Source organism: Anser brachyrhynchus, assembly GCF_964034855.1.
Source record: "Anser brachyrhynchus genome assembly, chromosome: 17".
NCBI lineage: Eukaryota > Metazoa > Chordata > Aves > Anseriformes > Anatidae > Anser > Anser brachyrhynchus.
In genome coordinates, this window is record NC_137710.1 from 11,725,294 (window position 1) to 11,750,591 (window position 25,298).

Genomic DNA, 25,298 nt, shown 5'->3' on the forward strand with positions numbered 1-25,298 from the left:
ATAGCTGAGAAGAGATGTATGTGCTATGCTCTACTGCTTTATATATTTAAGTGCTTGGCTTGTGTAGGAAATTGGAACATTTAAATTTGAATGTGTGGCCAACTGTGTTCTGGGATTTTAGTTTGTCCCATTTAATGAAGTATATTATTCGCTTTTCTTTGACATCTAGGCAAAAATGCCTCTTGAACATATTTCTAATAGTTGAATGTTAATGGTTTCTGAAATTCTATTTATTAAGCTGTTTTCAAGATTATTCTGAGGATCCTTTCCCTTCTGTTGTGATGACATTGCTTTTCAGTTAGGCAGAGGTACAGGTATTCATCCATCCAGTGTTTATGGCCTTTCATTCATAAAAATGAAAAGGGACTGTGAAAAGGGCCTGCTGTTGTTTGTATTTGTCTTTAAATTGAAGGGGAATGTGGTTTAAAGCATTATAGTTTAATGCTATTCTGACTTAACAAGTGGACGGTTCCACTTCATTAAAGGCAAGGCTATTGTGCTTGTTGAGGTTTTGCTTTTCACTGATTTTCTATTAGTCTGTTGTGCTGCCATGTTTTTTTCTTTCTTCATATATCCTATGCTGATGTTGCTTGGACAAAATATTTCTTGCATTTTTCTGCTTTTTCTGGCTATATATAGTGCTACTTATAGTAATCTAAACAACGTTTCTAGGAAGATTCATCAGATTATGCTGCCTTCATTGCACCTCTTACTCAGTTTTCTTAAATATCATGCTTCAAAAGTCTCTGTGAGAAGCGTTAGCCTCATTTCACTTAAGGGGAAATTGAGGCAAAAAAGATGAGGTGCTTTGGCAAAAGCACACTGAGTCAGCAGCAGATCTGAGAATACAACCAGAACTCCTGACTCCCAACACAGTACTTTATTATTTGAGAGAGAACTGTCACGTTAAATTGCATTGCAGCATTTTTATACTCTAAACCCAATCAAAAAAAATTCACAGCATTTTGTGTAAGAAACAAAGCTATTCCTAATCTAAGTACACTCCCATGCATAAAATCTGCCATTATAATACAGCCTGTGTGTAAATCTGCAAAAGAAAGCGGCTTGTATTTGTCTGCTTGCTGGGCAATAAATGGTTCTGCAAGAGCAGAACACTTTTTCTAAAAGCTGTACTCACTGACATATAATCTAATTTATTTTTCTTTCTAGGTGATAACAGATTTGGAAGAGCAGCTGAACCAGCTCAGTGAAGACAATGCAGAACTGAACAATCAGAATTTCTTCTTGTCCAAACAACTTGATGAGGCCTCAGGGGCCAACGATGAGGTTGTCCAATTGCGAAGTGAAGTTGATCATCTCCGTCGAGAGATCACGGAGAGAGAGATGCAGCTTACCAGTCAGAAACAAGTAAGTAACGTAGATCTGGATCACAGCTGAGCTAGATGATTATCTGAAATGCTAAAAATTCTTTTAAATCTGAAAGCTTGTGGGGAATGAATATGCCTTTACAGGCGATTGGACCGATTATTGTTTAAGCCTTCCTTCCCCATGTACTTGAATGAATTGAAATTTTTGGTTATTTCCCTTTGTGTTTTTATGCAATTTTATTTAGATATTTAGCATTGTAAAGGTATTGTAACTTAGAATTATTTATTTTAAGTTTGTGACCCTGGCAATTCCAAAATCTTCATAATGTGATAGAACTGACATTAAAGGCAATCACAAGTGAATGTATGGAAGCCTTGAAATAAATGGGTTGTGATTTACCAGCTAATGTTTGCTGCCAATTTGCATGTACTGTAAGTTAAATGGTAAGGCTGAAGCTTAAAGTGCATGCTTGATGTGGGATGTGAGAATTGATAGGAGGATTTATTTTTAGACTATGGAGGCCTTGAAGACAACATGTACAATGCTGGAAGAGCAAGTAATGGACTTGGAGGCCCTGAATGATGAACTCTTGGAGAAAGAGCGTCAGTGGGAAGCATGGAGAAACGTTCTAGGGGATGAGAAGTCTCAGTTTGAATGTCGTGTCAGAGAGTTGCAGAGGATGCTGGATACTGAGAAACAGAGCAGGTCTTTTCTCTCTCTATTGCACGTTTTTATTAACTTGTATGAGCTTCTACAAAGCATTTTTAGAATAGGATATGGGAGTTGGAACTAAATATAAATTCTTGTGAGGTAGTTCTAAAAATGGTATATTAGTTAATAGTCATTCACCAGTAATATTATTCCTTTTGTTTCTTTACAAGTGAGCAATTCAAGGGGAATGGTATTTATCACTGCAATTTATAAAAGTCTTGATTTTCTTTTTCTTCTACTTTGTTATATGGAAAATTAGTCCTTGCTCCAAACTGTTACTGTGGGGTCTTCAGGCTGCTTTTCTAGCAGGGGCAGGAACAGGGTTATATAATAAAAGTGTTGCAACAAACAGGCTTTATAAAGCAACATCTTGAATTTGAGGCAAACCCCTGAAAGTTATTGATGCCACTGCATGCTAGGAAGAGGTCAAACCCAGAAAGGAGTTAGGTAACAGTGTTTTCCATTTTAATGCAGAGTGCGAGCAGATCAGCGTATTACTGAATCTCGCCAGGTGGTAGAACTAGCTGTCAAAGAACACAAGGCAGAGATTCTAGCCCTCCAGCAAGCACTAAAGGAACAAAAACTCAAAGCTGAGAGCCTTTCTGATAAGGTAAGTAACTTCCAGCCTGAGACTTTTATTGTTAGCTGAGATACTTGTCTTTTATAGAGATGTTACTTCTGGAAATGTGGTCTTGAGCAGCTTTTTCAAGGTGCTGGGGCAGATTAAAGATCACAGATGGGAGGTCAATAGGATAGAATTCTGTCTTCAAGCCAAAGACCTGGGATTTCATTTTAGAATAGATTAGTTCAGTTGGAAAGGACCTACAAAGATCATTCAGTCCAACTGCCTGACCACTTCAGGGCTAACCCAAAGTTAAAGCATATTATTGAGGGTATTATCCAAATGTCTCTTGCCAACTGGCAGGCATGGGACATCAACCACCTTGCTTGGAAGCCTGTTCCAGTGCATGATGACCCACATGGTAAAGAATTTTTTTCTAACATGCAGTCTGAACCTCCCCTGGTACAGCTTTGTGCCACTCCTGCACATCCTGTCGTCGGTTTGCAGGGAGAAGAGCGCCTCCCTCTCTTCTTCCCCTGCTCAGGAAGTTGCAGAGAGCAATGAGGTCACTTCTTGGCCTACTTTTCTCCACGCTAGACAAACCAAGTGTCCACAGGCTCTCTTCATAGGACATGCCTTCCAGCCCTTTTACTAGCTTTGTTGCCCTCCTCTGGATGCAGTATTTTTTATGTTTATATATACATGTGTATATATAATATTATTTATATTCATAAATTAAAAATAAATTATACACACACACACACACACACATTTTTATTGTGGAGCCCAGAACTTCACACAATACCTCCAGGTGAGGCCGCACCAGTGCTAAGTATAGTGGGATAATCACCTCTTTTGCCTGGCTGGCTGTGCGGTGTGTGATGCACCCCAAAATGCAGTTTGTCCTCTCATACTGAGCCTCCTGCAACCAACCTCCCCGCCCCCCCGAGATAGCTTTTTCTGCAGGGCTGCTCTCCAGCCACTCGTCTCCCAGTCTGTGCTTGTGCCCGTTTTGAGAAAGACTGAAGGTAAAAACGGCCTGTCCCAGGAGCGTACAATGCATTCTGTCAATAACTTGATGTCCACATTTTTAATTTGAGCAGTGACATACCAAATTGTTGTCCCCCCCCAGCCCGTTATACTAAGTAAAGGGTAGTTGTACCATTTCTCTTTTGTGTATGCTTTGTGAAGTTGGATTTTAAGATTGTGGAACATTGTTTATTAGCCTTGTCCTGATCATCTATCCCACCTACCTAGCTCAATGACCTGGAGAAGAAGCATGCTATGTTGGAGATGAATGCACGCAGTTTACAACAGAAGCTTGAGACAGAAAGGGAGCTCAAGCAGAGGCTTCTGGAAGAGGTAACCTTGTAAATTCAAGTTATAACTAAAGAAGGTTCTACAGTGTGGGGAAGAAGGGAGAAAGTTGTGTGGGTAGCAGTTATTACATATCTGTTCTTATATACAGTTGTGGAGAATTAAGATAGGGGTTTTGTTTTTACTTAAAACTTTGCAAAATGGGTGGCCACAGCAGGGAGCTGTAAAGGTGAACTGCTGCGCAAGGAAAGGTGAGCTGGGAGCCAAGAGCTGCCAGCAAGGTGGGCAGGGACAGGGACTTTGCAGCCAGTGGGCACAGTCCCACAGTACCTGCACAAGAAGACCAGATCAGGCCTGGTGACAGTAATTGGGTTAAGCCGGTGCCCTGGAGATCATTGGAGAAGCCTGTAGTGACAAGGTACATCCTAGGTCACCTCTGCAAGGCAGTGCTCATGCCCAGGTACAGCATTCCTACACAATAGTTCTGACACAGCAAGGGCAAGGACCATAGCTCAAAAACAGCTCTGGAGCCAATGTGCTGAGGGTGCATGGGGGGTGGAGGCCACAGGTGAGGCTTTTCATGGCTCTCTTTTTCATAATTCAGCTGGGTTCACAGAGGTCTGATCCAAGGTTATACACCTGCACCATATCAGTGAGACGTTGAATGCAGGCCAAAACCTAGGTAGTGGGGGAAGAGTTTGTAGAGGAGAATTTTGGGAGAAAGGTGGTTGCAGGCTGCACAGGGCAGTTAGAGCCCGTTGATGTACTTGGGGCACTGGCAAGTTACTGTAGAGTTGATAATTCCGTTATGAATCGCAGTGAAAAATTTCTGGCTCTTAATAATATCTGAGCATTGGTGGTTTTCATACTTGGGGATTTTCTCATCAAGAAAACTATTTAGGAGTAGTTGTATCATGCGCTCTTTTCTGTTGTTGTTTGGAGACAAAGATGTAGACATTTGGACTTAAATTTCCTCATCTCATGTGAATAGAGGCAGGAGTTTATTCTGGTTTATAGGAAAGATCTTTTTTTACTAGGAACAGCTGAGATAGCTTCTGGTGATTGCATAGAGGACTTGAGAAATGACATGCAAATTACTTCATGTGTGTGCAGTACAATTAATAATTACAAAATTTTAAAATACTTAAAAAGCAATTAACTTGAACACAGTTGAAAGAAATTCTGTTGCTATGAATTAATGTCAACACACTACACGGAAATAGTCATAATGCATTCTGAAGGGAAGGAAAACTTCTAGAATATTGTAGTTTTTTAGCTTTTAAAGTGTCAGTTTAGTTTTAAGTTGTGCAATATGCTTAATTTACCAGGAGTGTTAACATGTAATAGTTTTTTTAAAAAAACAAACACTGGCCTTTGTTTTTCTATTAACAGCAGGCAAAGCTGCAGCAGCAAATGGATTTGCAAAAGAATCACATCTTCCGCCTAACTCAAGGACTACAGGAGGCTCTAGATCGAGCAGACCTTCTGAAGACTGAAAGAAGTGATCTGGAATATCAGCTGGAAAACATTCAGGTGAGGGTGAGGAAACAGTGGGCAGGACTGTGCTTCCTCTTTAGTGTGGAGTTTTGGGATGTGGCTTACTGTTTCTGTGTGACACTTCCTAATACACTGTTTTTAATTCTGTTCTCCTCTTGAGTTGTCTGTTTGTTTCTACTATTAGGATGAAATTGCTTACGTTATTTGTTTGTTTGTTTCACAGGTTCTCTATTCCCATGAAAAAGTGAAAATGGAGGGCACTATTTCTCAGCAAACCAAACTCATTGATTTCCTGCAGGCAAAGATGGACCAACCAGCAAAAAAGAAAAAGGTGGGTGAAAAAGGTTTGAGGCATGGAGTTAAATGATGGCTTTGTGATTAGTTATGTGCTGTGTATTCAAAATATTCTGTTTTATCTTTCTTTGTGCAACACAAATGTGTCCTCATCTAAGTATTCAAGTCACTGAGCACAAGCTTTACAAGGCAGAATGTCTTTCACGTGGCCTTTCCTGTATTTTGTTATTCCCACAATACTTAGGTTACAACCCAGTAGCTACACATCAATGAGGCTGTAGGAATACAGAGTTTTAATTTAATTATATCATGCTTTTTTCTTTTTTATAACAGTAAGTATGTATGTGTGTATGAACATATTTTGTATCTAGAGTGGTTGTCTTGTAACATAGGACTGATTAGTCAGGTGACGTGGCTTGTCACATCTGTGTCATAAGCAGTTCTGTCATTTTGAATTTAAATTAACTTTAACCACATATTTTGAGATCCTCTGTTTAGATGCTTTCGGAAACTCAAGGTGTAAGTACTAACAGGTAATGTTTGTCCCTCTTTAAATTAATCCATATCTCAACACTTTTTCTCCAGTGCCAGTATGAGATAAAAGTCCATCCTTACTTATATCAGAATTACCATTAGGCCCTCTGGCCGGACTGCCACTAGCTAGTTTCACTTTGCCTAGTTTAAGCCATCTCTTACTAGGAGTTAGGAGTTGTCTGTGTGTTTCTGTTGCTAGGGCCTGTTTAGTCGGCGGAAAGAGGACCCTTCTTTACCCACACAGGTTCCCCTGCAATACAATGAGCTGAAAGTGGCACTGGAGAAGGAGAAAGCTCGTTCTGCTGAGCTGGAGGAGGCTCTACAGAAAACACGCATTGAGCTCAGATCTGCTCGCGAAGAAGGTAGGAGTTAGCAGAAAAGGTGAATCTGGAGGAGACGCACATTTTTGGTCTGAAAACATGCCTTTAATTGTATGCCACTAGAGCAGTAATGTGTTGTTTAAATCTTATCTACTGCTGTGAAGATGCAGTAAGGCTACACATTTTTCTGCCGGTTGCAACCATTGAATGGTTGCACAGAACCACTGCTATGAACTAGTTCTTCATATTGGTTATGTTGACGAGTGATATTTATCTCATCTGTAGCTGCTCATCGGAAAATATCAGACCACCCTCATCCATCCACTCCAGCCACAGCCAGGCAGCAGATCATCATGTCTGCCATAGTCCGCTCACCAGAGCATCAGCCTACTCCAATCAGTCTGCTTGCTCCACCCTCCAGTCGCAGGAAGGAATCTTCCACACCAGAGGGTAGGTCCTTGGTGAACTTCTGGTTTTCAAAGGAGTATATTTTCTGTACTATTCTGTGCATTGATCAAAAGGATTTACGGCTGTTTCCTTAGCAATTAAGGTTTTTACTTGTCTAAGCTGCATACAGATTTGTTCTGCTGAGCAGAAAGATTCTATCAAGATTTTTGGTAATAGGAGAAGACTTGGGTTAGGCATAAGTGGAAGTTACCAGGTCAAAGATATTGATACCCTATTAACTAGAAGAATGGGATACCCTTCCATATTACTGAGAATGGAAGGGAGAGGGTCATCACACAAAGTAAAGGGATTAAGGGCTCTGCTCTTTTATTCTTAACTAACTGGTATGCAAGAATGAGTGTCAAACCTAGAAACTCTGAGCTACAACTTTGAGTCTTTAGAAGAAAATGGAAAAGCCAAAAGCACAAATAGGTCTCACCATCAGATACTGGGGAGGCACAGGGTGCTGTAAGGATGGGTAGCGTTAGCATAGGAAGATGTCTTCAGTGATAGATCATGGTCAGGAAAATAGAATCATGTTATTCGGTAAAAGAGCATGCCTTGAAGGATTAACTCTGTTCCTTAATGACCAAAAATACAGAATAGATCCACTAACAGGGATTTTAGGTATGCTTTAAGATATGCTGGCACTGATGGTTAGTATGAAGGCTGTATGGAAAAGGCCTGCTGTGTATTGACTACAAAAGTATAGGTGCTGAAGGGTTTGTTCGCTATAAGCAAAATTGTGATTAGTCTAGCACATTATAAGAATTGCAGTTAAGTGCAGACTTGAAATTCAGTTGGATTGATTGGCATAATCTTGCTACACCAAACAGTAGCAGTTTCAGCTCTATAGACTGTTCTCAAGTGGCATATTCTGTGCACCTGTATAAGGTAGTTACTGAGGTGGAGACGTAGTTTAAGATTTGCAGATTGCAAAGGAAAACTGACAGTGTCTATGTTCATTGGGGTTTTGATAGGGATATTTTATCACTTTTTAATTCCTTTGGCTTTAAAATGTCCGAACCTACTATAATTTTCATCCCTGTTACAGTTTGAATCCTGATAATGGATATTGTCCCTTTCAGAGTACAGTCGGCGCCTGAAGGAGCGAATGCATCACAATATCCCACATCGTTTTAATGTGGGGCTAAATATGAGAGCAACAAAATGTGCGGTATGTCTGGATACTGTGCACTTTGGACGGCAAGCATCTAAATGTCTTGGTAAGAGCAGAGCGTGTGCGCGAACAGAGTGTAGCATGGCAGTAGAATGAAAAAGGATCAGCTGTCTAGAATAGATTTCCAGTGAAAGTTGAATAAACGACCAAGCATGAAGATTTTGAAACGTCTTGGTGCAAACATTCTACATTAGAAAACATCTGATGGTTTAGAGTAGAAGGAAATTCTTATAAAAGCTGGGGGTTGTGCATTAGAAGTTGAAGCAACTGTGCCGTGCTTTTTTTGTCGTTTTACATAAGTTTTTCTCTGTCCTTCTGTCAGAATGCCAGGTGATGTGTCACCCAAAATGCTCAACTTGCTTGCCAGCTACTTGTGGACTGCCAGCAGAATATGCCACACACTTCTCTGAAGCATTCTGCCGGGATAAAATGAATTCTCCCGGTCTGCAGCTGAAGGAGCCAAGCAGCAGTCTACGTCTTGAAGGGTGGATGAAAGTGCCAAGGTATAAACATGAATCTTGGTGCCATATCAGGTGCTGAAACATTTGGAAAAGTTTTATATATTATCCTGGCTCATGTGAGGTGATAATTGGTACATGCCCATTACAGTTTCTTACTATTACTGAAATCTCTTCCTACAATTTGCATGTTTGTTATGTTCATAATCCAGGTAGAAAATCCAATGCGATTTTGTGCTTATTTTCTTCAGGAATAATAAACGTGGGCAGCAGGGCTGGGACAGGAAGTATATTGTCCTGGAAGGAACGAAAGTGCTCATTTATGATGCAGAAGCAAGAGAAGGTAACAGCATTTCTAGGAAGAACAATTTTTCTTTCAATATTCAGATATTGTTGGGAGAGGCCTAAGGATTGTTTGCTGTGGCTGTAGCTAATTAAGTTACTCCTTTGTAATAAGGCAACATAGTTGATTTTTTTTAGATCCCTTATGGTTTTATTGGCTGGTATGTCAGTACAGTCCAGCTGGGAAATATCCAGGGTGTATGCGCTTCATTTTGCTATCACAGGTATTTTCTCACTACTTATTTGCTCTTCTTAGTCCATCTCCCTGTTCTCTCTGCAGCTGGACAGAGGCCTCTGGAAGAATTTGAGCTCTGCCTTCCTGATGGTGATGTAACTGTTCATGGAGCTGTAGGAGCTACTGAACTTACCAATACAGCAAAGACAGGTGAGAATCTATGTACGTGAGGTCAAATGGATTTCATCTGGCTTGACATCAGTTGGCATTCTGTTTAGCTGAACAGATTTTTCTCTCTTTAACTTTCATTTTGTAACCGTGCAATTATGAGGTTACCTCTCTCTGAATTAGGTGAATAGGTTAGTCATCTAGATACACAGGCCGTTGCTTCTGTCATGGTACTTGAGCTGTGAATAAGATAACCATCAAGCCAAGTGGAAGTAAATATTAGTATTTTGTAATATACTTAAAGGCATACTTGGTTTATTTCAAATTTCTTTGCTCAGTGCTCGCTATGAAGTGTGAAATTTTGTAATTCTTGCCACCATTGTACTCTAACCAGAAAGTTATTAACTTAGAAACACTGTGGGGTGTATATACAGTCTCATTATTAAAAAATGTTAATGTTTTGATTTGTATGTATTCAATAGAACTGATGAAAAGATTATGTATGTCTTGACTTCACCATTAAAGGATACAGACTGTTAAAAACAAAGGTTTCCACAAGCAATTTTTACAGATTTTTCTTGAACAGTACAGGGAAAACGTTAGCTGAGTGGCTGGCTTGTACTTCTTTTCCATAATGTTTCTCTTTTGAATAAAAGACAAGAAATGATTCTTATTTATTAGAGACAGCCTTGTAAGTATGGTTTGCATACCTCTATCTAATACTTAGCTTTAAGTGGCTAGCCTATGCAGGACCTGTAAAGGAGAAACCTATGTATAAATTGCCATGATAACACATCCTGCTAAATACAACTTCTCTCCAATGACGCTGAAAGGTGTTGATATAAGTCCACTGACAATATTGTGAAAACTAATCTAAGTCTTGTTCTATCTATACAACATCTCAGATGTGCCATATATCCTAAAATTGGAGTCTCATCCACACACCACTTGCTGGCCTGGTAGAACACTCTACCTGTTAGCACCCAGCTTCCCTGACAAACAGCGCTGGGTCACAGCACTGGAATCAATAGTGGCAGGTGGGAGAGTTTCCAGAGAAAAAGCTGAGGCTGATGCTGTGAGTATAAAAGTTTCGTTTAATAATAAAATATTCTGGGAGGGAGCAGAGTGTTTGAAAAATATTTTTTTTGGTATTTGACACACTGAGGTTTAACTGAAGGTAAGTTATTTCTGCCTTGAGATGGACAGTATGAGTAACAGGAACTAGTTCCTTGTGAGATTGAAGCTTTATATTACAATAGCCTTCGTTAGACTTGGGGCATGTAGTAAGAGGACCCTAAAATGATCTCTAATTCCAGCAAACAGAAGGAAGAAACAGCAGTTAGGATGTGGTTTAAATCTAATCCTCTAATGTACCACATGGAATGAGCAAACCTTGAAAGAAAAAAAAAAACAAAAAGCTCCTTCTTCCATTCTTAGGGAGCTGGGATTTCCTTTTGTTTCTTGGGGGGGAAGTCTGTGTTTGTTTTTTACTTTTAATTTTATTTCTGATAAGAATAAGAGGTTAAATTGAGCTATTTTGTCTCTGGATAGCCTTTTTTAACACTGTTGTACTGATAACTCTTTATTTTCTGATAAAGGGAGAATTGATTCTATGGCATTATATGTTAAAACGTTAGCTCTGGAGGTAGTGAATATCTGACGAGGGGGAAATCATCTCTCATGCTAACATTTCTTCTGTCTCTGAGAAAATATATAAGCTCCCACTGACATTTGGACTTTTTTTTTAATCCTTCTCAAAAAATGTCACTGCTTCATTACAGGAGATGGAGGGAAATGGAAAGGATAGGGACAACAATGGGTTCTGTCTGAGTTTAGGTTAATTCTAATTGTATTTCATGTAGATGAAAGTATACTAATTCTTTCATAGGAGGAAACCCTGCAACTTTTAGCTTTCTCAGAAAAGGAAATCTGTGCTAAACTTTTCTCCCATCTGAAATGATGACTTTACATTGTTAAAATACTAGTAGAGAAAGAGATCAAGATGAACTCAACAAAAAAAAATTCTTTCTGTCATTTGCAGAAATTGCTTGGAAACTCCCTGCTGAAGCTAGAAGGTGAAGACCGTTTGGATATAAATTGCACAATGCCCTTTAGTGACCAGGTAATGACAATGGTCAGTTGAACCTTACTGAATATTTTATTGTTCTTTCATGAAAATTGTATCTTAACATCTGTGTGTGTAATTGTATACTTGGTTATTGGTTTGTTTTTTTCCTCTTCACTGGTAAATGAAATTATTCAAGCTTGCTCTTGGAGCATTCCTTGTTCACCACATGTGCTATTTTTCTTTTTTTCCTGTTTTCACTGTAGGTAGTACTTGTGGGTGCAGAGGAAGGTCTCTATGCCCTGAATGTATTAAAGAATTCCTTAACGCACATCCCAGGAGTGGGTGCTGTCTTCCAAATTCACCTCATCAAGGATCTGGAGAAGCTACTCATGATAGCAGGTAGGGGGCTATCTGCTGCCATATATGCCTGCAGTAACTTTGTGGTAATTGTGTTGTTTTGGTAGGAGGAAACTCACTGCCCTTCCTTTAGATTAATTACAGAATTTTTATTTATGCATTTAAATCAGCATATTATCAGGAATCAATTACTGTGCTTAACGCAGCATTGTCTGATGTAAATGAATGTCTGATTGAAGGCTTAGTTAACCCTCCAAGTGACAGAAAGCAATTTCTCGATTTCCTAAGTTGAGGGAGTGAGGAACAGAGATAAAACGTTTCCAGCTTTGATTTGTAAAGAGGTCAGTCTTCATTGGTTTTAGTTTCAAAATGTATCCCTGTTTTCTTTGTTATCTTAGCACTCTTGGTGTCCATGGGTTTAAGCCGCAGTTACCCGTTTTGTTATTTCCTCCTTTTTATATGACTTTCATAGGCAAGTGAGTGGAGCAGCTAGGCAATTCAGCTAGGCCGAAATCAGATGGAACTGGGTAGCCATTCTGAGCCCTTTGCAGTTCAGAAATAAAATCAGCCTGTTCCTCTTTCCCCTGCTATACAGCAGGAGGAGACACTGCAGAGCAGCTGCAGTAAAGGAGGAGCAGAACCTGCCTGGAGTGCTCGTGTCCTCTCTGGGGCTCCACAGAAAAGTGGTGGAGGCTGGAGAAGGGTCTCTGACTACATCCTAGAGCAAACAGTCCAATGCAAGTTTAAAAAGTGTTGAGCTAGTTACTGAGCATGTTCCTTCCTAATCGGTACATACCATTTTTTTAACATAGTCAACAAACCAAGGACCATCGTGTGATCTCTGTGGCCTAGGGCCAACAACGACTTTCAACCTTTCTTGCTCTAAACACTGATGCACGTAACAAAATGGGGACTTGTTAAAGTGCTTGTTTAAGATTGCCTTATGAAAGGAATACTAGCATCCTTTCTTTTAGGAGAAGGCTGTGTTACCGAGACCCTAGGCTTCTTGAGACGAATCAGGCTTGGTCTGTAATGCAATTTATTGGAGCACTTGGAAACCCACTGCCAGTTATGTTGGCACAGAAAGGTTAACGAACCTTTCGCTTTAAGAAGTTCTAAAGAATAAAAAAAAAGCTTCCTGGCTAATTTTGGGTAGTGTCCTAATGAGGTCATTATTAATGATGTTCTACCAGACCTTAGCAACACTAATAATCCACGGTTGTTATCCCTGTGGATTTACTGCTGGTTTTTTTTTTTTTTTTTTAAGTTTTCGGTTTCACTTTTAATAAGAATTATATTAAATGAATTGTACATGGTACATTGTGGCTGTTACTGTGGTAACAGCCTGTAATAATAAGCTGCTGCTTAGGTAACAGAACAGACCTGTAGAGAACAGGGAGCTTTCCCTTGACAAAATGTAACCGCTTTTGTCTGCAGGAGAAGAAAGGGCTCTGTGTCTCGTGGATGTAAAAAAAGTGAAGCAATCGCTAGCCCAGTCTCACCTCCCAGCCCAGCCTGATATCTCACCAAATGTCTTTGAGGCTGTCAAAGGATGTCACCTTTTTGCTGCTGGCAAGGTAGGATAGAGTTCCCTCCTGCTCCCAGACCACTCTTTAGTCTGTACCAAGTTTAATATTAATCAAATCAGAATCTTTATTTCACTGGCAACAAATCCAAAGTCTGTATTCCTGTTTTAAATCTTTTCCTTGAAGTAAGATGAATACAGGTGGAAAAGAGACTGAGCTGGAGCCAATTTGGAGGATCTACTACAAATACAAATAAATTCAGTCAGGATGGCATGATGGTATATCCTAAACTTCTGCATAATAAGAAATCCAGCAAAGCATAGCATGTCTCCTCACAGTTGACTTCAATTTTAAGATTTATACTTAGTGAAATTCATCCGCTATTTGTTCTTGAATGTCATGTAACAGTTTCCAGGTTAGCAAATTTATTTACGTACTTGTGTCAGTTGATAATGTTTGATATTTCTGCTAATTCCCAGTTTCATTATGGAACATCTAGCCACAGTAAAAAATAATAAAAAAAATCATCTCATTAACAATTAATTCTGCAGATTACTTTGATAACAAACGAAACATCATTCAGTTCAAAGAGATGTTTAAGATAACAGCTTGAGGGGCTAAAATTAAACCTAACTTGTGTCAGTTTTATTCCTTTTAATGAAACATTTTTCTGTGGAAAAGCTTCTGATTTTTATTAACTTTTTTCAAGTATAAAAGAAATGATAGAAGCAGTTCGAATTTACATTCTGAGTTTGGAGAGGCTTTTCATTATTTCACCACTTTGCAATAACTACCTTACTACTCTGCAAACTTCTTTTTGTGTTGAGAGAAATTTGGATCTGTTCCATGCACTCAGCATTAGAATTTACTCCATTACCACCCTAAACTTTGCCTGTAAACTTCCATACAGGTGGAGAATGGTCTTTGTATCTGTGCAGCCATGCCCAATAAAGTGGTTGTTCTGCGATATAACGAGAGCTTGAACAAGTTCTGCATCAGAAAGGTAAGCTTAGTAATGCTCTTCAGTAGCTAAGGCAATTGACACCCTGCACTAAGACTTTGCTTTGCTCTGGAATGAACACCTTAAACTTTTTGTGCATCCATAAGGACATTTGCTTTCCAGCTAAAATGATAGCAAACTGCAATGTGCACAGACTAAAAAGAAAGCAGGCAGCAAGTTCCTACACCAAGGGTTGGCATATTTGGAGAGATGCAGAACAGGGAATTGGGATTTTTTGAGATACCGGACACAGCTGTAATTGTACCCCTGCTTATTTACCCAAGAAAGGCTTTCTTCTTAGTTATCCAGCAGTGTTCTTTCACCTTTATTCCCTTTGGAGAAATCCTCAACAAATGACCTCTCTTCTTTGCAATTAAAGAAGCAATAGGTATCTGAATTTGTTTACTGTTCCGAGGGAAATCAAAGTGTATTTGGTATTATCCCATCACAGGACAGGCAGCTGTTTGCTATACTTGCCCTGGTATACGCATCCTTTCTCCTGGCCAGCCAACAAGGCAATAAGATACAGACCTTACACAGCTGTGTGTACAACTCCTGTGTGTGGAAGCATGCCTGCCTGCACCACTGGTACTGCATGGTACTGGCACACGTATTGCTTCATTCTGCCAAGTGTGGATATGAAAAGCAGATCCACCGCAACTCCTCCAGACCGGCAGTTGCAGGCACACATTCTTTGCGCTGGCCTCCTGGGAAGTTAAGATACATTTGTTGGAGAAGATCTTGGCACAGACAATGAGGATACCAGCAAACTTGGAACGTGTACAAGCTTTGTGGCGGATATCAAGTCCTGCTCACAATGGAGTACGAGCTGACAGGAAACTCTGAAGATGCATAGCCACCACTCTGCTAGTGCTGCCATTCAGCTTCTCCATGGTGCGGAGTGCCTTGACAAGGGCTTACAGAAAGAATGTGCAAAGGCGTGCTTTAGAAGACAGGTTTTCCTTATCTTCACTGATCCAGACAACTTAATTTAGATCCTAACAAGATGGCAGCAAGCCCAGAATATGCTCTTCTGTGCTGCCAACTAAATTTCCAGATAAACTAGGGTAAACAATAGACAGTAGAGATTAAAGAAGTCTAGATCAAATCCATGACTCTGGATACAAATATTTGAAGCGATCTTTACAGTTTAGGATGGAGGCAAATCAAACTGATTGCTATAGGGTTTCAGGGTAAAATGCTGGTCTGGAATGTACAGATGTTAGAACATCCTAATTTATAACCACATCAGTTCTGTGATCCAATGAAATCCCAATGAATGTGGCAGTAGCCACACATTATTGTAGAAAGGAGAACGGCAACTTTCATGAAGGGATTCTGTTTTCTGAGACCTTTCCATCAGGGACTGTTATGGATTAATTGAAGCAGCTTAGGGAGCAAATGTGGATATGCAAGGAGCCTTATCCTCAGAAGATCTTAAAGTCTGTGTTGTCAGTCTAGCCTGCAGAGCTTTTCTAGGTATTCAGTCATAATGCAAATCTTGGTGGACAATGTACTGTGTTGCTTTGCACAAGGAAGGAAGGAAGACTGTGTATGTTTGTTGTTGTCACCTTTAATGAGCCATCGAGCTAATTTCTTAGTCATGTTCACAGCAGAGATGCATTAGTGAGCTGATTCTTTCTGTTGGGCAAATCACAGTGGTGGGCATGACTACTGACAAGAGTTTTGTTCCTTGTGTTGTAAGAGTTTGGGACTCGATTGGGTCAATCCTACTGCAGTTGTCTTAGGATCTTCTGTCTGCCTTTCTAGCAGCTGCTCTGAATCCTAGCGACTTCCAGGCTAGGAAGTGATTGTTTTAGCACAGCTATTCAGGAGTTGGGGCAAATTTAACTGATATACTTCACAGTGACATCTCTCTGACTGAACTCTTAACTGCTCTGTCCTGCTCATACGTCACCTCCAGACACACTGTTCAGATGTGCAGTTGTCGGTGTGGCTATGGTCTGCTATAAATAAGCAGGGAGCCACTCCCTGCTGCTACAAAAAACTGAGCTACACAGCAGAATGTCTTCCAGGATGGCGTATCTTTAAGAAAGGAAGAGTTTCTCAGTAAGGTTAGCACCCAGAGTTGAGCTGACCTACAATTCTATGTTCAAGCAAATGTCACTTGCAACAAAATAAAAACATTTCCTTCTAACCATTACTTTTCCATGTTTTTGAGAGATGGTTAATGACTTTGGGGTTGCTGACTGTAAGTGTGTAAGTGTGGCAATGTATAATCTTCCACAATAATTAATAGCTGTAAAGAATTACAGGGAACTAATATTGGTCTATACTTTCCTCTTTTCCAGGAGATTGAAACCTCAGAGCCTTGCAGCTGCATACATTTGACCACTTACAGCATCATCATTGGAACCAACAAGTTCTATGAAATTGAGATGAAACAGTATACGCTGGAGGGTAGGAGGCATTTCCTAAGGAATGCACCAAATGGCTCCACAGATTCTTTTGGTGGAGATGGAAGTACTGCTTTGGTGGGGAAAAAAGGGTGCTGATCAACCTGGTTTTCCGATTCTCTTTGCAGAGTTTCTGGATAAAAATGATCATACTTTGGCCTCTGCTGTGTTTGCAGCATCCACCAACAGTTTCCCAGTCAGTATCATTCAGGTGAACCCAACGGGGCAGAGGGAGGAATATCTGCTGTGTTTCCATGGTAAGCGTGTTGTATGATTGTACTACAGTTGCTCTTCGTTTGTGAACTGTCAGAAGGTACTGTTCGAATAGAAAGCTGAACAGTTTACTTCCTGTGATTTAAACAGTAAGATGCACAGGATGCTGGTGCTACAATAACCGTTCCTGATCCAGTCTGCTGAAGCACTTTTGATCAGCTTGATTCTGACTTAAAAGTTCTCTGTGCCTGTGGATCAGTTACCATGAATAGTCTTCTATGCCCAGAAAAGAAGGGATTGTAGTCAGTGTTCAGTGCAGACAGGTGTTTGATCAGCCCAATAAAACATTAGGGGGTTTTCAAACTTTGGAATTCTTGTCTGGTTTCCATATATATACATGAGACCTTTTAATTGTCTTGTGCTGATAAAAAGAGGGTGTGTTGTTTTTTCTTATAGCTGCTTTTATTGGCTGTCTAGGATAGTGTCCTGGAAATGCACAGGAAGTCTTCAAAAGCCCAGTAGCAGCAATTCTGAGCGAGTTACAGTAGGAGTTTCATAGTTTTCCCAGCTGCAAAAACAGATGAAATAATGACCTTACCTTAACTGGTATAAAGAGACCTAGAAGTTAAGTACCTTTTGGTACTGCAAGTTCTCCTAAATCTAGACAATGCAATGTCAAGGCACTGTAGGACATGCAAGACGGTGAGCACCTTCTCACTGTGAGTCAATACCCAGGCACTTGCTTATGACATAACACTACTTTTCTTGGCAGAGTTCGGGGTCTTTGTGGATTCCTATGGAAGACGCAGTAGGACGGATGACCTGAAATGGAATCGCTTACCTTTAGCTTTTGGTAGGTGTTAGAGGGACATTCGCTTGGATTATGGACATTACTGAAACAAGAAAACGCTCCCATGGGAAAGGCATTCTTTACTCTCAGGAGTTCTCTCTCTTCTTCCCTCTCCCAGTGCTCCCAGAAGCTATGGAAATTTTTAAGATTGTTATAAATCCCAATGGCAGACCACCTGAGGTGTAAACAATTAGGGGAAAGTAAACCTAAGTGATGTATTTCCTTAATGTTCCTAGTCTGACAGTGACTAAACTGGCTAGTGGAATTTTTAATGATGCTTGAAAGTTTCTGAAATAGTCAAGAATGTATCATTCCAGTGCGGATCCTTCAGGCCTTTCACTCTACCTAATGGATTTTGTGCAGTTAATAGCGCACTTTAATGCCTAATTCATAATACTTCAGTTAGTAAAATTGTTGGGATGCAGGTAGTTTCAGAGCAATTCTCTAAGCTTCTATCTCTCTATTTAGTAATATTGTCTGTCTTATTACAGGAAACCTAGTTTTCCTGTTTTTTCTCCAATGGGCTGCAGGGTTCTGTTGTGTTCACTAGTGCTTTTTAGAAGTTTTTAATAGAGAATTTTACATTGTGTTTTACTTGTTTCTATGATGTTCCTTCAGCCTACAGGGAGCCCTATCTCTTTGTGACCCACTTCAATTCCCTTGAAGTGATAGAGATTCAGGCACGAGCTTCTCTAGGGTAAGTAGTTCTTTTTTTCATTATTTTGAACAGTATGTGCTGAAGAATATGCGTACTTCCCAGGAAAATGTGCAGAGCTGTCATTGTAAAGACTTTTTCCTGCAATTTTACCCAGAACTCCTGCACGAGCCCACTTGGAGATACCAAATCCACGGTACCTAGGGCCTGCAATTTCATCTGGAGCTATCTACTTGGCCTCCTCTTACCAAGACAAATTAAGAGTGATTTGCTGTAAGGGCAATCTGGTGAAGGAGACCAACAATGAGCATCACAGAGGATCTTCTGCTACACGCAGGTATGAAAAAGTCAGTGTGTTAGGGTCCTTGTGTAAGCAAACTCACTCTAGAGGGCTTTCACCCCCAAATGTTCGGCCTCCTTCCATTCTTGGAGTTATTGTAATTCTGGAATGGAACAAGAACTGGAGTCGCTCGTCTTAGAATCCAGAGCACTAAGAAACATTAACTCTGTAGGAGCATGTGGGTAATCTCTTCCACAAACCCAAGTAAAAGATATTTTGTGATCTTCAGCTGTTAATGTTGGTCCACTGCGACTTCAAAACTTGGTGACCTTAGATGATACTGATGTGATGCTAAAAATCGACTTTAAGAATCTTTAAATCAAGAGCCCCTTCCTCTTAAAAGAGCTTGAATGTCTTAAGGAGACAGTGTTCAGCAGAGCAGATACTTCAGCTAAGTGCCTAAACACTGCGGTTGGTAGTGCTGCTGTGCATTGAAAGCTGAGGAACGGAGGCTTGTAGCTCACCTTAACCTGGCCTGGGCATCCTGGAGCTAGTGACAAATTTTGTATGTGAAAATGAATACATCAAATTTTAGTGCACTTTTATATGGAAAATTATGCTACTTATGTACACAAAAACATGTAGTTTTGTGGCCTGTTACATGCACATGATTTATGTTAGCAATTTATTAAGGCACCCTATCAGTGTCGCTAATGTAAGGAGTGCTCAGCTATCAAAGCTTCTTTGCACTTTTCAGCTTGGCCTAGGGAGGTGTGATGATTTTTCACATAAACACTGCTGGCTGTTAGGATAAAGCTTTATTTTTGCTAAAAGAAAATTTAACGTGAGGTTTTTGTTGCTCAGCTGTTCGCGTCCATTATTTTTGAATGACAGTAGCCCTAACAAGAGAGGTCCGCCCACATACAACGAGCACATAACCAAGCGGGTTGCATCAAGCCCAGGACCACCAGAAGGTCCAAGCCACCCTCGAGAACCAAGCACACCACATCGGTACCGCGAGGGAAGGACAGAGCTGCGGAGGGACAAGTCACCTGGGCGACCACTGGAGAGGGAGAAATCTCCAGGCCGGCTTCTGAGCACCCGCAGAGAAAGGTCCCCTGGAAGACTGTTTGATGAGAGCAGCCGAGGACGAATGCCCGTGAGTGGTGCCAGAACTCCTCTTGCTCAAGTCAACAAGGTAAGTCAGGAGCTCGGAAACTTCTCTGTTCTTGTGAAAAGACGTGGACTTCAGAAGGGCTGGTGACTGTAAAGTATAAGAGCAAATCAAATCTCACCCCACTTCATTTCTGTCAAAACATAGCACACGCAAGTTGTGCAGCTCGCTGGCCCTGTGAACACCCTCCTGTGTGCTAGTTCTGTAATTGCAAAAGCAGCTTGGCCCTGGAACAGGCTAAAGTCCTTCAGATGTGAAAGTGCAGGTGCATTTACTAACATAAATTGAGTTACTGAGGACTTGAGGGGGAGGTCATTTCTGGAGAAATGAATGCGGGAGCCTGCTGTGATCAGGGTGGCGCTGATACTTGCTGTTGTCAGTGGTTTAAGAATGATGCCACCTAGAAGCAAGTAGGCATGCAGCACTTGCTCAGCAGTAGTTAGCTGATGTACTGCTTCTGGCACCTGTGCATATATGAGAAAAATATGTGCAACGTTAACTGTCATTTTATTTCCCTGCCAGGTCTGGGACCAGTCTTCAGTGTAACTCTCAGCTAGACAAAGTTATTCATCTTGACCTGCAGGAAAAAAAAAAAAAAAGAAAAAAGGAAATATACTGAGTATATGCACTCCATGTCTGCTGCCCAGTTACAAAACAGCATTTCTGGGCCAAAGCTAGCTCCGCATCAGGAGATGTGACACTTCTGAAGATTGTTCGCATCTCAGTTAATTTCTCTGCACTTTCCTGCACTCCTGTTTTTGCACTTTGTACTACTGTTACTCTTTCAAGCAGTTCATGAACTTTTTGTATTCACTTTAGTCCCTAGTGCTTCATCAAGGAAATTAAATGGGACTAGAGTCCCACCCCAGATCTTCAATGTGGTTAGCACCCCTTACCAGATAATTGATCATAGTTCTGAGATGTGCTGGGAATTCCTGGTGGCCTGGAAACAGAAGGGCCAAGGTCGTTCAATAGAAGGTGTGATTGGATATTCTTTACAGAACACAAAAAAATTACTTTTGTAGTCTGTTCACCTGCCACTTCTGAGAGTTATTTTGTTCTCACTAAACTTGCTCTAGAGCAGCTCTGGGGAGGGAAGAACCCCGCTTTGTGATCCCATGTGCCCTACCCCAAGACAAAGTGCATTATCTATAAGCTACTGGGGTGTTAAGACTTTATCCAGGTCTTCTGCATGACAGTTCACTGCATGCTGCTGCACCATCACTGGCTGCTCTCTCCTTTTAGGTTGCTTTGCTGAGTAGTGTATTGTACCTCACTTGTAAATTAACTGAAACCTCTAGATTACGCTGCAAAATAATCGTTAATTACTCTGGAAATTTGGCAATGAAGAGTTAACAAGCCTTATTCTATGACAAGAATTACAGTCACAGTTGTGTTCTCCTCTCAGCATTAAACGTAGTCCTTTCAGAAATTACACCACAGCCCTGTCTTAAAGCCCACGAGGAGCCCACGTTCCCCAGGGAGAGGAGCAGCCCAGAGCTGGCTCGTCCCTGTGAGCTGTAACTTGCCGTACAATAAGCACCAAATGTCACGGCACAAGAGGATACTCACAATGAACAGCTTTAGCGGTTACTGAACACACCTTCGCCTTCGCTTCCGCGTATCTAACCTCGAGCCATTTATTGCTTTCTATTCTCTTTTGCTGTGAACATGAAGCAGAGAGCAAAAGATTTTCAAAGCAGATTTTGACCATTCAGTCTGCAATAGCAACATTTGAAGTGAACAACCATGTTCTTTACAACCGGAAAGAGCAAAACTGCATCCAATCTTCCCTTGGCCACACTCTTAAACTTCTGCTAGTCCCTTGCAAGCCCGTGCTAACCTGTTCTAAAAATCCCTAAGAAGTCAAATGCCTTGTCAGTGTCCTTTGGCAGGTTTCATGAATATTGTATTCTGTTCTCGTCTGTTGGGTTATTTTAGGTCAGATGATATGGCAGGAAACTTGCTGAAAGTTTTGTCTTCTGGTCTGAATATTTTGAAAGGTCACTGAGATCAGTCTTTAAATCTTTGCATCTCATGGAAGATCTTCAAGACCTCAGAAACGGGCTTGTTGAGTCCTGAAAGTGTATATCTTGTGTCTTGTTCGTGAAATGCTTCCTGCTATAGAAATAGCTCAAAGGACTGTACATATTTACAAGAAACTTTATATTCGTAACAAAAGGGAATTGAATTGGTTTCTACTTTTTTATTGTAAACTGTGTGTTTTTCAACACTAGCTTTTTTGTTTTAATGGTGGTTGTGGACAGCCATCTTCAGACACTGGAGGGGCCTCAGCTTAATCCTCCTAGCTCCCATGAAGAAATATTGTAACATTAAATTGCAACTGAAGCTTGTTAGCATAAATGAGGTTTTAGGTATCTAAAAGTACAGGAATTTTCTTCATTACCTTTTTATTATTGATAAGGGAGGGAACTAGAGGGACAGTTCAAAGCTCCATCTGGAAAGTATTGAACTTTGTTGTTGAACAATAACCAAATAAAACAAATAACTATCTTGACTGGCATGGTGAAATGAACGCTTCCTTCTACACAGAGAAACCCGTAGCCATCCTAATACTGCACCCAGCATTCCAGGCTGTGTAATCTATAGGCGTCAGAGCTTACCAAAGAGCTAACCGTGACTATTTAGCATTTTAATAGTCGTTATGCCCTGAACTAGTAGCATAAGTGGCTTCACAAAGGCAAAGCATGTTCACATGAACTAAAACAGAGGGATCTCTCCAACTCTTTTACTCTAGCAGCAGTCAGCTGCGAACACCTACAGCTAAATTCTGCCCTCACGTACTTAACTAGCGATGTGGGTAGAGGTAAGACACGTGTGAGTATATGGGAAAAGAATGTGGCCCTGCTAAATGACCCGTGCATTTTGAGCTGGAAAAAAAACATCTTAATTAACAATAGTGTGATCTAATGACAGGTTTTGGGATTTATCCCAGCAGAGTACTGGTAGCAAAGGGGACAGATAGTTACTCATCCCACTGCTGTATTATGCTGGTGCTTTAAGGCCTAATAGCTGCAACTTTTTAAAAAAAGAAACATTCACAAATCTAATTCAGATTGAGTACAACCTGCAGAGTTGCTGTACATCTTAACTTACACCTGCTGGGAAAACTTGCTAGATCAGACTTAAATGTAAATACATCTATTTTTAACTGAACCAGTTTTTACAGGGTCTGAAGTATTCTTTCACAGGAAGAGGTTTTTAATATTCACACTGCTGCCTACAGTAACTTAATTTGTCCTCCTACTGTTCAGTGTTTTTGGTTTTGTGCACATAGCCGCCCCCTTACCCCCAATAAAGGGCTTGTTGGAGGGTGTGTGGGAGGGTTACTAATAGCTCCTATTACATTTTGGTCTACATGACATTCTTCATGAAAATGCTCTACATAAAAACCAAGCTGCTTGATTTATCTATTGTGCCTACTATCTGATGTATATGATGAAATGCTAACTTGTTAAATGTTCCTTTATTTCTATTTTACTGTGCACAAAGAATACTTATTTAAAGCTCATTGTTGCAGTCCTATGATGCATGATCAGAATTGTAACAAAGCTAAAATAATCCAGAAACTGGTGGAGTAAAAAAAAAATTACTTACTGAGCCTTTTGATTATCAAGAACCCTGCACAAATCCACTTCAGCACGACCACCCCATGTCATGCTGAAATTTAGGGGGGGTGGGGGTGGGGGAAGGGAGTTCCTGTTATTTATAGACTGTAATGGCTTACTCCAGAGTCCCAGAATGAAAGTAACAAAAGGCTCTGCATCTACCTTAAAAAAAAAAAAGTGTTCTCCTAGCAACAGCCAAGAATAAACATAACAGCACAGACTGAGAGAGGTGGGTGGGGAATGTAAGCGAGCTAATAAATCCAACACTTCATCCAGCTTTTGCCTTTGGAGGGATTTGATTCATCCCATTATAATAAGGGACTGCATGTATGATCAGCTAATTCATTCACCTGTCAGGCAGACAACTCCCGCCCCACCCCCCTTCAAAAAGAGACCACTCCACCGCCACTTACCTCTGCTGTCAGCCCTCGGGTCTGAGTCCTCAGTCCTCCTGCTGAGGAGGAAGGGATGTTGGGGGGCCTGAGGCGTGTCAGGGGCTCAGCTGGAGGAAGACTCTGGCTCCTGGGAGATGTTCGGTGAAGCCACAGGTGCCGGAGGACACCACATTGCCACCCTGTTCCTTGTGGTTGGGAGGGAGACACCCCGCCCCTCCCCCCCCAGCTCCCAGCCTTTGGGCAGCTGTGCTTACCCATCCAGAACAAGCACAGATGGATGTGCTCACAGAATAATTGCACTTGCAAGCCCCCGGTGGGCTGGGCTGGGTCACTTGCTTGGTCAAAACAAAAAAACCTGGGGCCCTTCACCCTGGGTTCTGAAGGGCACAAGCAAAGCTTTTTTTTGGGGGGGGGAGGGTGTGGGGGGGGGGGGAGGCAATAAAATGGTGCCAGGTGCACACCATGTACTAAGTACCCTTTGCCTTCTGAGAGCTTGCTATATTCTGCACATTTAAAAAAACAAAGCACAGTTTTCTATAAAATGTTTGGCTCTGTCCTGTCGTTCCATCAGCTCAGCACTGATGAAAAGCCTGGAGTGAGTCATGCAGATATGTAATTAGAAAAAAAAAAATCCACAAAGGTTAGCAAGAATTAATGAAACCATGGCCATAAATACTGCTGTCTTGCATATGACAAAATGGCAGTTTTGACTGAGCTTACATTTCTACAAAAGGCGATCCTGTTAAAATTAGTTAACCGGAATTGTTTCAACCTGCTTGCCATTGCCCTTTGCTGTTCTTTCAGTGCTTTTCTTTTTTTTTTTTTTTTTTTAAGCCCTGACCTAACTAGCTTGAGCTCAATGGCCCCTCTACATCCAAGCAGACGACACCTACAGCATATGCTTCTACCAGCTCTGCTCATGCAACCCCCAGACTTGGTATTGTCTGATGCTACTAAACTTACGTGCAGGCTGTCCCATTGCACAGATGAAGCCAATGCTGTACCTGGTGTGCCTCTGACACCACAAACCCCAGCCCACCTGCATTACACGCTGCCCAGGAGAAAGGCTCAGAACAACAAACGGTTTGCTTACAACGTGGTTTGCTTTAACAAAAACAGCAAGGGGTGGCTTAAGGCCAAGATCAATTTTTTTCTTTCTGACCTGATCACTGGGGCCTGTAACAAATAATCGGACTGTAAATGTTGCATCACAAATACACACTAACACAGCCTTCAACAACTTAGTAACTGCAAAAGACCAAGCTGCATCTCTCCACAAAAAGCTTGCCCATTCCACCAAGGTATAAAATGCTAATCAGCCAATCACTACTTATAACACGTAATGACTCAAGGAAACTAAGGTCACCGGAAATGGGAAGGCTAACAACAGCACCATCCAC

At 41.0% G+C, this 25,298-nt stretch overlaps 1 protein-coding gene across 29 annotated transcripts in view; it reads left to right on the forward strand.

Annotated features, from left to right (window-relative positions):
* The window catches only part of CIT (citron rho-interacting serine/threonine kinase), a gene marked incomplete at its 3' end in the record, with an annotated part of 121,251 nt that extends 97,756 nt beyond the window's left edge, over nt 1–23,495 (forward strand). For 14 of the 29 annotated variants that reach the window (XM_080559098.1, XM_080559100.1, XM_080559095.1 and 11 more), the window contains 23 exons: nt 1,171–1,368; nt 1,841–2,034; nt 2,515–2,650; nt 3,860–3,964; nt 5,312–5,452; nt 5,640–5,747; nt 6,444–6,606; nt 6,850–7,014; nt 8,100–8,237; nt 8,514–8,694; nt 8,901–8,992; nt 9,272–9,376; nt 10,240–10,409; nt 11,376–11,468; nt 11,666–11,801; nt 13,197–13,336; nt 14,196–14,288; nt 16,598–16,706; nt 16,831–16,959; nt 17,688–17,768; nt 18,384–18,462; nt 18,578–18,757; nt 19,565–19,964. In XM_080559098.1, coding sequence (XP_080415224.1) covers nt 1,171–1,368; nt 1,841–2,034; nt 2,515–2,650; nt 3,860–3,964; nt 5,312–5,452; nt 5,640–5,747; nt 6,444–6,606; nt 6,850–7,014; nt 8,100–8,237; nt 8,514–8,694; nt 8,901–8,992; nt 9,272–9,376; nt 10,240–10,409; nt 11,376–11,468; nt 11,666–11,801; nt 13,197–13,336; nt 14,196–14,288; nt 16,598–16,706; nt 16,831–16,959; nt 17,688–17,768; nt 18,384–18,462; nt 18,578–18,757; nt 19,565–19,964 — 3,336 coding nt within the window. Of the gene's footprint in view, nt 1–1,170; nt 1,369–1,840; nt 2,035–2,514; nt 2,651–3,859; nt 3,965–5,311; nt 5,453–5,639; nt 5,748–6,443; nt 6,607–6,849; nt 7,015–8,099; nt 8,238–8,513; nt 8,695–8,900; nt 8,993–9,271; nt 9,377–10,239; nt 10,410–11,375; nt 11,469–11,665; nt 11,802–13,196; nt 13,337–14,195; nt 14,289–16,597; nt 16,707–16,830; nt 16,960–17,687; nt 17,769–18,383; nt 18,463–18,577; nt 18,758–19,564; nt 19,965–20,396 lie in introns of those variants that run through there. The other 15 variants (XM_080559113.1, XM_080559088.1, XM_080559090.1 and 12 more) reach the window with 13 other exon arrangements.
* Nucleotides 23,496–25,298: the final 1,803 nt, after the last annotated feature.